Source organism: Carassius auratus, chromosome 44, assembly GCF_003368295.1.
Source record: "Carassius auratus strain Wakin chromosome 44, ASM336829v1, whole genome shotgun sequence".
NCBI lineage: Eukaryota > Metazoa > Chordata > Actinopteri > Cypriniformes > Cyprinidae > Carassius > Carassius auratus.
In genome coordinates this window covers 9,930,364-9,945,662 of record NC_039286.1, presented here as the reverse complement: position 1 = coordinate 9,945,662, position 15,299 = coordinate 9,930,364, and the positions used below count along the sequence as shown (strand labels likewise).

Genomic DNA, 15,299 nt, shown 5'->3' with positions numbered 1-15,299 from the left:
GGACTGACTGTATTAAAGGACATCCTGACTGACTTGTGAAAACTTGACATTAGATTCACGCTGATATTGCTACAAGAAGTGTTTCTGCATGAATAGTATTTCAAGTTAAGTTGACCTTGTTAGTGGAAATAAACATCATCCAACTAGAAATGGCAGTCACAGATGGTTAAAATGTGTATTACATTTGGTGCCTTAAAGGGTTAGTTCACCCCAAATGATAACTTTTATCATAAATAATTTACCCGTGTTGTTCTAAAACGCCAAGTGATCCGATTGTCTTCAAAAATATAAAAAAATGTGTTTGATGAAAACCAGGGAGGCATCTGTCTGTCCAATTGACTTGAGTTTGTTTCAATTTTTTCCCCCAGAAAAGCATAAAAGACATTGCCAAAAAGGTTCATGTGCCACCAGTAGTTCAAAAATATTATTATAAGCAACAAAACCACTTTTGTGCGCACTGAAAACAAAACGAGTGATTTTATTCAACAATTTGTTCTCCTCCTTGGTCGTTCAGTGCGCGTTCACGAGCAGACTATGGTGAATGTTGCTGAGGTCACCTGCTGATGTAGTTGCCAGTGTGCAGACACAGAATACACTGGCAAGTAATGTGCGCATTTATAAGGGCTGTTCAAGTATTGTTTACAATGTTTACATAATGGCTTAAATAAAAAAGGCGCAAAAACAAAAACATTGGCAACTACATCAGCAGGTGACGTCAGCATATGCCGTAGTCTGCTCGTGAACGCGCAATCAATTACTTTGAGAACATCTTGTTGAAAAAATTTTTTTTTTTTCTTCTCTGTGCACAAAAGTGTTTTCGTCACTTAATAATATTATTATTGAATGACTGATGGCATACGGACCTTTTTGGAGATGTCTTATTCTTTTCTGGGAAAAAGAATCGTGAAACTAACGCAAGTCAGTGGGACAGACAGAAGCCTCCTGGTTTTCATTAAAAATATCTGAAAATGTGATCTGGAGACAATCAGATCACTTGGTGTTTTAGAACGACACAAGGTTAAGTGATTTATAAAAAAAATTATAATTTTGGGATAAACGAACCCTTTAAGTAATAAAAACATTTCATGTGTTTCTAACAAATTTAGGATAATAAACAAACAATACAAAATCATTTAAATTAGCCTTTTTAACAAAGAAAAACCTGACATAATTACCTGCTCCTGGAGAAAAAGTGCAGGCCACCTCTGCTGCACGTCTACAACCATTGGTTGATCTTCTACCACTTCTTTTCTCCTCAGGGAAAAAGTTAATTCCATTTTTTCACTTATGACCACCATGCTGCTTCTTGCCTTTTTGGTTTCATCGATCAATAAACGTCTTTGTTCTTCAAGTGAAGCATCAGTGTGGTTGCATGGATGTTCTGGGACAAAATTCACTTCTCCACGCTTTGCTTTTTTCATGGTGAAACCATGTCCATGTTCAACATCCTTACGCTTCTTGTTCACACTAACTTCATTGCAGCCTGCTGCTCTCAATTTTGAACGGTAATTGTTTAGCTTGTTCTTTAGGCTGATCAACCATCCTTCATAGCCCTTACCTTTGCCAGGCTCCTTAAGGCATGGATACTTGGAAATCAGGGCAGATGCAATGGACTCAATTTCTTGATTGTTGGGATATGCCTTTATGTCAAAAACAGCCTGAACTATTTTATCAAGAATCTCCATCTTTATGTCTCTGGTCACATCAATGCCTGTCTGTGTTTCTGCATATGTCTCATTGCCTCGTCGTAGTTTAAGCTCGACATCAAATGACAGGGGTGGGATGGGGAATGGCAGTGGCCATTCTGAGGTTGTGCGCAAATACCTTTGTACAGAGGCTGTGGAGCTGGTCAAGGATCCATCAGAGTCATCAACACTAGCAGTATCAAGAGATGACACAGAAAGGCTGGTTTCAGACAATGATGAATTGCACCACTGAATATGCAAGACTGCTTTGTCACTGGGCAGTTCCGAGATGTCAGTCAGGCTGCAAAGGGCATTCCCAAAATCAGGGTCTTCAAACTGCAAGACAAACTGTCCTTGTAACTGCAGTTTCTCCTTCAGAATACTAATAAGGGACTCCACAGACTGTGGCACTTCAAAAAGCTGAAGTCGCCGGGCATCAGTTGACGAAATGACAACTCGCAGTAGTAAAGCCTGTAAACCGAGAGGTAGACAGAGAAAGTAAAAAAAAAAAAAAAACACCAGTATTTCCCCCCCCCCCCCCCCCCCCCCAAAAAAAACAACTAACTTTACACATACCATCAGGCAAGTTTAATGGTGCAGGTATGTCCTCAGGGTCACAAGGACTCGGTCTCTAAGCCTGTATGGAATCAATGGGTGATAATCATTTAAGTCATCAAGATCAAGGACAACCATGTCAGCATAGTTGCTTTCCACAAGTTCATAAGATCTCAAGTGTTCAATATACCAGGCAGAAAGTCTTTTAGATACAATGGAGACTTTGTCAGGACAGAGCAACATGTGCTCTATCTTGAAGAACTCAGGCTGTCCATTGGATTGTCCAGCAGATATAATCATGTCCTTAGCATATTGAGTTCCATACAGACAAACATTTTTGGACAGTGACACAGTGTACACATGAGGAAACTTTCTTTGTATAGCACATTTCAGTTTTGCATCTAACAGTGATATTTTAACCACATCCACTTTTTCAACATATAACTCGGATTTCAAAAGGCTTTGAGCATTCAAATGATAGGCGATCATTTGCTGATGTTTAACAGAAAGAGTAAGCAGCAAATTTTTCACATTGTGAATATCACGTGCTACATTCTTAAAGAATGAGTGCTTGGACTCATATCGCATAGTCCACACGTTCACCAAAGGTCCAAAGCATTTTGTCAGTTGTGGGTAGTGGTCAATGAAGTGGTGCTTCGGCTTTAATTTGAAGTCTGGAAACGTGGAAGTCAGAAGCAAGCGGTGATCTGCCAATTTACATGACAAGTAACACAGAGTTTCTTCAGAGAGACTGTGTGACAGGACAATTTCTACAATTTCTTTTAGGTCCATTAATATTTCCCATGATGGCTCGTGTTCTGGGACGCAATCCCAAATCATTAAAGGAAGTAAGCGCAACAAACACCAATTTTCATGACCATTACCCCCAATTGATCCTTTAACTAGGCCTGATTTTAGAATTGCCTTTGGTTTGTTGACCTTGTCAGAGTACTTGTAAGGGAATGTTTTGATTGAGTGATTTAATCCTTCAAGAGTAATGTAACCTTTTGAGATCAAATCTCTGAGACACAAAGATAATTCCACAGGTATGACCCCTTCAAAAAAATCATGTAAAATGTCTGGGGGAAACCCAGTGACTGGATGAAAGTTTCTCAAGTGTTTGCTTAATGAACACTCACTCTTTACACCATTAACACTCTGCAGGGTGTCACTCTGCTTAAGCTGTTCCACAAATGAATTGTGCTCTTCAACAGTCCTCAGAGGGAAATCACTAGCCTTAACAGTTGCTATTTGATCACGACTTATCAAACAGAACCGACAGAACTTATCAACATTAAAGTTTTCCTGGTAGCCTGCAAGACTGTGGGCTCCGAGATTATCTGCACATACACAGAAAACAGTTGGCTTCACATAATGCCCCAAAGTCTCCACAAACACACCATTTTGCTCCAAAGCTTTCAAATCTTTTATCAAAGGTTCCAATAATTTGTCATAGCCAAATTTTTTAACATCAACACTCCTTCCTAAAACAGCTAACTGAATGGATGTTAAAGTAGATCTCCACTTTGCAGGTAAATTTAAGATCATCCAGTAGACAGCAGTAATTTTATGAATTTTTCTGGATGTGCCTAATGGGTTGCAAACTTCAAACTCATCTATATAAAAGGCCAAACTCAGAACAACCTCTTCTTCTGCAACAAACACATTCTCCCTGTAGTACTTCCCATCTTGAAACGAATTGTACTGTCCAGCTAAATGTTCGTTTGTAAATTCAACTTTATCCAAAAAACATGGTAAACTTAGCAGAGTTTCAAGTACCTGAATGACTGGCACATAAACAAAGGATGCTTTCTGGGTATGTTCATAAAGATATTCTGTAGGTTCTATTAAAGGAAAGTGTTGTTTGAAATACAGAGATCTTCTGTAGTCAGTAGACAAAATACCCTTTGCAGATATTGCTGTTAAAAGTGGATTTGTCAAACACACTGAATCTGCAATTTCTTTGACAATGTTACTTTCAACATTAACATTGTGCTTTGTGAGAATTGATTCTACACTATGAAGGGCCTGAGATTTGGAGAACAACAAAATACTTTTAAGTTCCTCAATTATTTTCTGAGTAGCATCTTTTGAAACATGGAACACAGTCTGCATACACAAAAAAAGAGATGCAATTTTTTGTTCAAGTGTTTGACTATTTACATTTTCATCAAACTGTATTCTATCATCATCTCCAATTTCGACTTCTGAAGAGATCTGTGAGATAGATGGCACTTCATTATCAATCCTCTCGAAGACTGTTTGTATTGCAGTTCTAAAGTCTTTTAGTGTATGCTTTCTGTGTATTCTGCTTCTATGAGAGCTGAACGTTGGCCGATTGTTTGTTTTAAATCCACATCCTTTAAAGGGACAATTAATTGTTTCTTTTCGTTTAAGATGATTTCCAAGGTGAATGAAGAAACGTTTCTCACTGCAAATCTCTTGGAATTCACACAGTTCACAACTTATTGTTGAAAGTTCTTGACTGACTCTGTGACGGTTTTGGTGTGATGTAGATAGGTGGGATTTTAAAGCACCTGCTGTCCTGAAGACACAAACACACCCCGTATGAATACAAGGCCAGCTGGAAATGCTTGGGTGATGCAGCCGATAGTGCTTTAGAAGGACCTCTTCACTCGAACTGCTGAATTTGCAGTTTTTACACTGCATTAAGTATTTTTATAATCCTGGAAAATAGAAAAATGAATGAGTTACAACCTTATTTCAAAACATATTTGAAAATCTATTTGAAAATGATTTGCAATATGAAAATGTATTGCACTTAAAATAGTAATATTCTTCAGCATTTTAACTAATGTCAAACATGATAATGATCTTGTTCCAATTTATATATTTATTTTATACTTTATTATTTCGATTTCATTATACCTTTTATTTGATGCAGAAAATAATTTGCGCTAATTCATGCTTGACCAGCCTTGCATGAGGAATAATAATGTATTATGCCACTTTTAATAAATGTGATGTTCTTTATTGTCCTACATTCACTATGGAAACCAAAATGGGTTAAGGTTTACTGCTTAAGACATAGTAGTCATTTGGTGACAACTAATTATAAAAGTGCTAACTAAAATAGTGTGCATTGATACACACAGACAAAATATATTATCAAATGAGTACTTTAAGTCAATGTCAGTACATTTTATAAACTGATATTTTAGCAAGTACAGCATATTTATAACACTGTGGTCTGTACACCTTGGAAAACAGCATGCTTCAGAGAAAAACATGTACAGAAAATTACAGTTTGGTAAAAATGTTAGTAAATCCTGTACCCAGTCATTGGTGAAATATTTATAGGTTTCAGCAGATTTATAGTTTAGTTAGTTGTTCACATGTACATACCATAAAAAAAAAGAGTTTATGAGTTTAAGTACGAAGCTGGACGAACAAATTAGACTTCTTTTCGCGAGTAACAGTTAGTCTCATCTATTGCGTAGTCAGTGAACTTACGATGCCTTCCAAATGGCGCTTCGGTCACACACACAACAAACTCACGTGATAGTCGGATAGTCGAATTTTATCTCGAAGTTATTAATGTAAACTGCCTTTTCCAGACTTTGGAAAGAGGTCGATTACGACGTGGGTTTCGTGTGACGTCGACAAGGACACAGGTACGACGGATAGATTGAATATACATAATATGCATACAGCGCTGCGCAGACTTGAACGGCGTATGACGTCAAAGTACAGCGAGAGCACAAAGCAGACTGTTCTACAATCAGTATTGATGTACAGCGTACATCTGTGTCTCGACTACCACTAACGGTAACTGGCCACAGACTGGATAACATTATTATAAAAATCCGGTTTAACATTAAGAAAAATATCTTTACATTTGTTAATACTAAGTGCAACCACCTTAAACATCACAATAGCGCCACATTGAGACTTAACCTGGACTAACAATAGCCTAACAAAAAGCCTTCAATATTAACTTTGGACTTTTTGCTGAAACCATATTTTAATTACGTACGCTAATATAACAGCTTAAGTTAACGTTAATATATAATTTGCTTCAAGGTCCTGATTGGATTGCTTTATTGATTCCGAACACTGGTTCATATTCAATTGCAACATATTTAACGTTACATCTCATTTTAAATTTCAAAGATAAATATTAGTATATGCCAACATTATAACTTAGCCTATCATTTTCAGATGAAAATGATAAATACCTGCCACAATAAGTCTTTATGAAAACTATGCACCCACTGCGCAAACATATTTGCATCACTGACAGACGTTGTTTGTAAAAAAAAAAAAAAAAAGAAGAAGAAGAAGAAAAACAACTCATGTCCACTTTTCATTTCAAGTGCCTACAATTAATTAACGTTAATTACTCACCTGGAACCTGTTTCTCCCCGCTCCAAGTCCAAAATGGCAGCAAAAAAACGTGGCGATGCTGATAATGAGAAGGGAAACCCCGTAGATGCATGCGTGCGCAATTCAATTAAAAAATGTTTGTTCATTCAACTTGGTTAATGATGTTGCTATAACATTTAGCAAAATATTGTTGGACTAACATGCATTTTTACATAGACTCACAATATTCACAATTCATATTATCTGTAACTTAAAAATAACTGTTTGCTGAACAAAGGGCCGTTTTATTTTTTACAGTGTACTTTCAAAAAACATCCTGTAAGTTTCAGAACTCAAAACTTTCTTATTAGTCTGAAACCAGCTTATATTGAAGCCAATCTGCCAAAGCGACAGGTTGTGGAATATGCCATTTTATGACCTGTGGCTAAACACACAGAGGAAGATCAACACCTGCTTCTACAGCACTGCCAATTTAGCCCCGCCCACTGATTCACACACGTAGTATAAAAAACGAGAGAGACAAATGCAGATCTACACAGAAACAAAACGATAAATATGGCTGCAAAGATAAGACGCTGTGCCTTAAATGGTGTGATGCTGTGTTTTGTTTGTTTTTACAGATCGTTTGATATGTACTGAGTATTTATGTATTTTTAACCTAAATCACAGCAGCGTCTATCTTTCATGGCTGTATGCTGTCAAACATACACAGCTGTTAGCCAATCATAGCAGTGGGCGTTTACTTCCAAGTCGACAATCCGCCACGCCTATTCAAATGGAGCATTGCAATGAGGGGGTCAAAACATCACAGAAAATAAACTATTACTTCTAAATTGGGATGTTTTTTGATGTAAAAATAACTTTACAAAATAATAAAGTAAGGCAATTTCATGACCCCTTTAATGAGTACCTCCTTAATGGTTTCTTTTGCCTTGCTTTCAGGTAAAATTTATATCTACATTCATGATGAACTTTCAAAAGCATTATATAGATAAATGTAAATTGTATCGCATAGAACCCATTGGTGAATTTTTTTCTTTCTTTCTTTTTTTTTTTTTTTTTTTTTTTTAAGTTTCAAGCATAAATCTACTAACATTTTACAAAACATTGAACAAAAACCCAACTGCTAAAAGTTGTTTTGGAGATCAGTGTGCATAACTGCCACACGTATAAGAACATTTCATGTAGGCTTCTCTTAGATTTCACCTTCGCTCTTTTACTCTCATCTTTCTTTCTCATCTTTCCTCATTTTTCATCCATCCATTCATTAGTCCTTCTTCTAATCCTCCCCCGCTGGTGTCAGTAACCTTCATGTTCAGCTATTCATCTAAACCACAGCAGAAGCAGGGGAAGATACGACACAGGTGGAGTGTCAGGCAAATTTTTATAACAACTTGCCTCTTTTTCTTTTCTTATCTTTTCTCTTCTTTTCTTTTCTTTTCTTTTCTTCTCTTAGCTGCTGATAATCTAATCTAAAAACACTGCATTTGATGTGGTTGATTGCTGACATGCAGAATCATTATTGGTTGTTGTGTTTCGGCCGCAATGGAGCAGTAACACAGCGATCTTAAAGTTAGAGAGAACAGCGATGCTCCGACTTTCAAAAAAACACTCCTTGCCCTTGCTTAAGGCAAAGTCACACAGCTCCCGCTCCGCACCGCTTACGTACTCCGGGTTGATAAAACATAAGTGAAGAGAGTCCCTAAGATAAGAGTGTGCGGAATGAAAAAAAGAAATGAGTAATAACTGATGACTACATTATTTATTTCAGGATTTACTGAAAAAAAGAAAATGTACAGTAAGTTAGCCAATAGCTTAGGAAGGACTGAAATATCTGTTGATCCTTCTTTATTTAGTTTTTTTTTTCATGCTATTTAAAAAAAAATTTTTTTTACTCATAATTAAAATTCTCAGTTATTTAGTTTAGTATCATTTTTTTCTTATATTTATCCTAGAATAATAAAAAAATTGGTCAGTTATTGACATCTAATAAGATTGTAGAAAATGAATATGGATTGTTTCTTTTCTTTTTTTTTATTAAAATATATGAGTTCATTTCAATATCTTTAACCAGTATTTTTTGCAGATTTTGGTGTCTCAACATGGTTTTCGATATTGATAAAATCTAATGTGATCTGCAGAGAACATTCTAGATAGCAACTTTGTCAGTTTATGACGTTAAAACCTAATTTAGGTTTAGGTTTAGGTTTTTGCAGTTTATGAGAAACAATCAAGAGATTAACAAGAGTTTTTTTTTTTTTTTTTCAACTGGTTAATCAAATTGGATCAAAACTATTTAATCATAAAAAACCTTGTAGGTTCTTGTGGATGAGGCCGGAACAATATGATTTTGTCTCTCACCTGACAAATAGTTAGTCAGGAGATAAATGAGCCACATCCCGTGCTTGTGAATGCATAATCAGCGAGAGTCAGTTTGCTAAATGTCTATATTGGATCAGTTTCCTGTACACGAGGGCATTTACAGTCTGCACTTCATTAAACATGAGCCGTGTCCTGTTCCTCTATGCATTCGCCTCTATATTTAGAGTCATTTGTCCTGTTTCTCATTAGAGAGTGAGAAGGAGTGAGTGAGAGAGCGAGTCAGTTCGCTATTAGTGGATCTAATTCCTGAGATGAGAGTTTGCATGCTGTATCTGTTGAGACAGATCGGTTTCTGTAAAAGGATCTGTGCTTAGCGGTCCCTGAGCCGGCTTATCAGAGCCAGATCAGAATGAGGATCGAGCCAGAGGAAATGTTCACCTCATCGGTCCATTATTTATCATTTATGCTGCTGGAGAACAAGCACATCAGCTGTAATGACATGTTTGAGTGAGTGGTCCAGGCTGTCTCTGAATAAACACGTCTGCTGAAATGTTTCTGTCACTTTAGATTTGTAAGTATTTTATGAGTTACACAGCAAACCCTCTTTTGTATTTCTGTCACTGTGTGCATTTGTATGAACGGCCTTATTTTTGATTAGGCTTAAAGATATAAAATTTAATTTTTTCGTCCAAGTCTGTTAGCTTTAAGGCCATCAAATTCATGATGAGGCCAGTTCATTAAGAGTGAAATAATGATTCGCATATTCAAGGACAACCTTTATTTTAGTTTTTTTGGGGGTATAATGTCCACAACCATTCAAAGGTTTGGAGTCTGTAATTTTTTTAAAACTGTTCTTTTATGCTCATCAAACTGCAATTATTTGATAAAAAAACAGTAATATTGTGAAATTTTTTTACAATATAAAATAACTTCAATGAAGCAAAGCTGAACTTTCTGCATTATTACTCCAGTCTTAAGCGTGACATGATCCTTCAGAAATCTTTCTAAAGTGCAGTGGATTGTATTTTTTGACATTTTAGATTTATTATTATTTAATGTGTTAAGTTTTTAAAAAGACCATGGCTTAACTGCTTCGTTGTTCTGACAATCCACTGCAATGTCTGACAGAGCGACACTCGTTTCTATTGGTAGTCAGTCCCCAAAGTTACTGCTCATTTGCATCAAGTTCAACTTTTCTCAACTTTGTCTTGTCGCTGTCGTTTGTGTCAGTGGATGTTGCCAGTTCTCATTAAAAATTGATGAAATCATGTCGCTGGCATTGTGAAAGGAGCTTTAGAGATCTCTGACTTTTGATTGCAGAGTTTGTTGTATTAGAACAGTATGAGATTTCACTGAGATTGTTCTAAAATCCTACAGGAGATCTGAGATTACAAGGGTCGTGAAAGTGAGCCCAAAACTTTTTTTAGTCTTGAAAAATATTGGTCTCTCCAGGAAAATGTGTATATACACTTTAAAAAAATAATGGTTCCTAAAGAAGAACTATTTTCATGATCTTAAGAATCTTTTTACACTGTAAAGAGCCTTTTGTGGAATTTGTGTTATTTTTGTTTATTTTTATTTTTATATATGTATGTATTTGTGGTCTTAGTTTTGGATGCTGGTACAGAATATCTTAAGCATTCAGTGCCTTGTTTTATAGCTAGAAAAGGTTGCTGTCGAGAATGCAATTTAGATTATATTATACTTTAATCCTCCTGGACTTGATTTAATCATGAAAACAAATCTCTGACATTGAACACATGAGCTCAACTGCAGCTGCTCTCAAAAAAAAAATTAAAAAAAATGGAAACCTAGGATTGTTGTCTGTTCTATACTGACTCCTCTGACGTGTGGATAAAGTGCTTTTACCCAACCACAATCTGCAGATCCGACTGCATATCTTTAGAGGATCTTTCAGAAGATGTGATATCACACATCAATCTGGTTTTGACCACTAATGAAAAGTCTTGCTCTGGCAGTGAAACTTGATTTTAAAGGGGTCAAGTGTCTTTAAATGGGAGGAGCCTGGAATAAATCTCCATGACAACCAAACTTTCAGAAAGCCATGAATCCTGTGAGATCTTCTTCATATAAATATTTAATAATGTTCACTTAGTATATTAATTACTTTTCTGACAGCTCGTTAAAGATACCCTAGAATAGAAATCTGAAGATACCTTAAATTCATAGATACTTTTAGCAAGTTTGCTTTAATTAAAGGATTTCCTGATTAAAATGTATTTATTATTAGTTTTTTTAGTTTATAAAATGTATTAGCTACCATATATCATTATACCATTTGCATTAGTTTCCATAACTCATTGTGTGTGTGGTTGGAGAGCTGTTTTTTTTTTTTTTGCTTTAAAGATGTATAATCTTACATTGAGTTTATTAATTCTTTTAAAATATCTTGAAATGGTTATTGGTTTCTTTGAAATGTTTTGAAGTTGCTTGTTTAATTTATTTTTTTACTGAAAAACTGCTGTAAGTACACTACAGATTAAATTCAAAGTATGATCTAAATCCATGAAGAATATGTTGTATATATTTTCTGCATTTCACATTTAAAAAAGCAAAGTGCGAGTCATGACCTAAATATCTCTAAAATGTTTCATTTGCATAAACTGTATAAAAAATTTATTAAAATATTTTGAACTGAAAATGTGCATTAGCCAAACTTTGGAACTGACATTTTGGTTAATCAGCCAGTTATCAACCAAGGCCAATAATCTAAAATATATAATATTTTATAATTTAAAATATATACTAATATATATATATATATATATATATATATATATATATATATATATATATATATATATATATATATATATATACTAATTTTAAGTCTATCAAAAATTCATCAGTTGACATTTAATTATATTTTGTAAAATTACATAAGATATATCTGTATTGAAATTCCACTGTCTTCATTTTACTTGTCTTTAAAGATTAATACAGATTAACACATTCACAATTTACTGATTTGAATTTAGATGTTTATATGTGAAATTTAAAAAAGAAAAAAAAAGAAAAAACAAAACATTTGAGTCTGAGACCTTTCAGAAGAAGAACTTTCAGCAGCTACTGCTATAAAAAACTCCCAATTCTTTTTTTCTTTTAAAAGGAATAGTTCACCAAATAAAAACATACATAAATTAACTTAAAGTGAAAGAAAGTGAAAAATATAAGTTTTAAAGAATGTCCATATCAATTTATTTTATTTCTTGAAAATGAATGGTGACGCCAAACTATAAAGCTCTAAAAAGACCTTATTACACATTATATTAAGTCATATAGTAGTTTTGCATGAGAAAACAAAATTTGCTTTAAAGGAATAGTTAATGCAAACATTTAGATTTTTTGAAAATCCAAGATGTGAATGAGTTTGTTTCTTCAACGGAACAGTTTTGGAGAAATTTAGCACTTGTTCAACAAAGGATCCTCAGAATGAGAGTCCAAGAAACAAATCCTAGAAGCTGTGGTTTTAGGTTAAAATGCCATAGTTCTGGATTTGTTTCTTACAAAAAGGCAGCTTTTCTCCTTACAAGACATTAAGGGGCAGCTGTGGCCTAATGGTTAGATACTTGGACTTGTTACCAGAAGGTCGCTGGTTTGAGTCTCATGCAGTGCACCAATTCTGAGTATGGGCTACCATACTTGACAAATGTCATGACTTTCATTAACTGATGCTGATTGCACCTAGGAACCACTGGTGAGCAAGTGATGTAATAGTACATTTCTCTAAATCTTTTCCGGTGAAGAACCAAACTGATTTAAATCTTACATAATTCCTTTAAAAGTCTTGCATGGCAGCCATGGCCACCATTTACTTTATTGTATGTATAAAAAAACCCCACACAAACAAATTATGCTATAAACATCTCATTTTGTGTTCCTCAGAAAAAAAGTCATACAAGTTTGAAATGACATGAGGGTGAACAAATGATGAGAGTATATTAATTTTGGAGAACTATTCCTTTAATTGCAGTTTTGCAGAAACCATTGTGAATTTGTGACATGCAAGAGGTCTCATTTGTGATGTCTTTGTCTGGTGGAGTGTTTCAGCCTTTGGTGTTATATTCCAAATTATATTTCTCATCTATTGAATAAAAGCTGTGGGTTGAAGCAGCATCTGTTGAGCTAATTGCATTAGTGAGACAGTAGGAACAGCAAGAGCTCTGTTGCCTTCCGCTTCTATTTCTAATGCTGCACGTGTTGTTTCGGTCATGCTCCGCTCCCCAAGCAAAATGCCCTGATGTCTCTGGCTACATTTCAGATGTCTGACCCCCACTTAATCGAGATGTCTTGTTGTAGCTCTGCGTTTCTGTTGAAAGATCGGGAACACATGCTGTTGTGCTCCCAAATGGTTCTTTCTCTCATTCTCTTGCTTCCGGTCCAACCCTCCAACCCTTGCCTATACTCTCAGTTTACTAGATTTGAGCACTAACAGGTACTATACTGTTACAGAAAAGCAAGGTACATCTCATGAAACCTACCAAGAACATGTTCTGGTTATACTACATCCCACAATCAAGAAATAATATTTGTCCAACTTCTGGACAAACCAGGGACTTATGAAGGGCTGCCCCTAATAGTAAGCTAATCTTTAGTTGATGAGAAGAGGCAAAATTTTGTTGGTTGTTTAGTTGCAAAAAAAAAAAAAAAATCCAGAGGAAGTGGTGAGGTCATGCAGTCCGAGACGGACAGATTGGGTTTTGGGGTAATACAGTACATCCAAACGCTTGCCTATAATTCTTCCACATCAAATATCATCTGAAATATGTAAGTAGTAGCAACTTTACATGGCCACTTAATCTAATGTTAACCTAGAAAAATGTGTAGCATGCTCACAGCATGACAGATCGAGGCACGATCTTAAAATACTCCATAATTTTGTTCATACACATAAGAGTAATAAATCGTTTGAATCTGTAAAGCCTATACATTTATTTGTGTGTGCAACGTCCGCTTGTATGATGCGGCAGCAGCCACAGAACAACAGTGCCAGTTCACTCACCACATACCAGCTACAGGTGGAGAGGAGAGAGAGTCATAGAGCCAATCAAGTGGTTGGGGATTATTAGGAGGCCATGACTGACAAAGGCCAAAATCCAAAGCGACTTACACTGCATTCTGTCTAACAATTTTTCATACCATGTGTTCCCTGGGATTCGAACCCCCAACCTAACACTTGCTAACGCAATGCTCTACCATTTGAGCTACAGGAACACTAATGACTACAGAGGAACATTAATGACTACAGAGAGTCAGGACCTCGGTTTGGCGTCTCATCCGAAAGATAATGCTTTTTCGGATGAACTGTTCAAAAGCCTATTTTTGTCTCAGAGTAAAACAATAAAAAGGTAATTGTGACTTATGTTCCCTTTAACTGTGATTTTGTGTCTCACAATTGCGACTTTGTCTGTTGAAATTGTGATTTCACAGTGTGACTCTTACTTCTTATTTTAGACTCATAGTTACCTAATTAGTTTCTTAGTCTGCAAAAAAAAAATCACAATATCATCTCTTTTAGCTAACTGGTGAATCAGCAAACACATAGTGGATACAGGAAATGATTATTTAGAAATATAATGAGCATATCCAGAAACTAAGAGCCAGAGCTATATATATATATATATAAAACGTTTTGCTGCAGCTTTACTTAGAATTCAGTCCTTCCAAATGGAAACCACAGGTGTAAAGGCATCATATAGCTGTATCATCATTAACTTTGATAATGACTCGCGTCCTTATCCTCTCCTGACTTAACAGCCATTCCTTTTGTTCATTAGCCCGGTTCAACCGCCTCCATGCGTATGTAGAACTGGAAAGGCCTAATGAGCTTTTTCCCATCAAACGTTCATCTGTTCGGCTCAGCAATCATCCGTATTGTAATATTTTCCTTGCCATCTCTCTCTTATCCGATGTCACAGGGAATCTCATTTAGGAAGATGGAAAGGCTTTAGTTCAGTCCAGTCACTCTAAATCAAATAACCTGCTACAGTGTTTTAGTCTTTTTCGAAATGCTGAGAAGCCGATTGCTATGCTGGATCTGTAGGCTTGAGTGAATTTGAGCTCGCTGTGAGAGAGAAAAGGCTCAGAGGCTACATATGCACAAGGTATGCCATCCGAGCATCTTTCACCTGATACCAGCGCATCTTCTGAAGATCAAGAGGGCAATGTCAGCTGAGAAATCAGATTTCTCGAATCGCAGAACGGATAGTCGTATGTGCTTCAGTAATTGAGGGCAAATCAATTTTTTAAGTCAATGAAGGATATTTATTTTGTTATTTATCCCATGTTTGAGGCCCGTTGGATGTGTAGTGTTCATTTTGAGTCAGTGTGAAGAGATGAAAAGATGAACCTTCACTTATGAGAGATACA

General features: G+C 35.7%; 1 protein-coding gene across 2 annotated transcripts; it reads right to left on the bottom strand.

Moving 5' to 3' along the window:
* Positions 1 to 982: 982 nt before the first annotated feature.
* On the bottom strand, positions 983 to 5,609 carry LOC113062436 (uncharacterized). Of its 2 annotated transcripts, none has more exons than XM_026232280.1 (2): positions 2,262 to 5,609; positions 983 to 2,156 (listed from the first exon to the last, which is right to left on the bottom strand). In XM_026232280.1, the coding sequence occupies exon 1, from the start codon at positions 4,908 to 4,910 to the stop codon at positions 2,274 to 2,276; it is 2,637 nt and encodes an 878-aa protein (XP_026088065.1). In that variant the 5' UTR covers positions 4,911 to 5,609; the 3' UTR covers positions 983 to 2,156; positions 2,262 to 2,273. Both variants share the same exon structure in this region, with proteins under 2 accessions (XP_026088065.1, XP_026088066.1).
* Between the last annotated feature and the right edge of the window lie 9,690 nt (positions 5,610 to 15,299).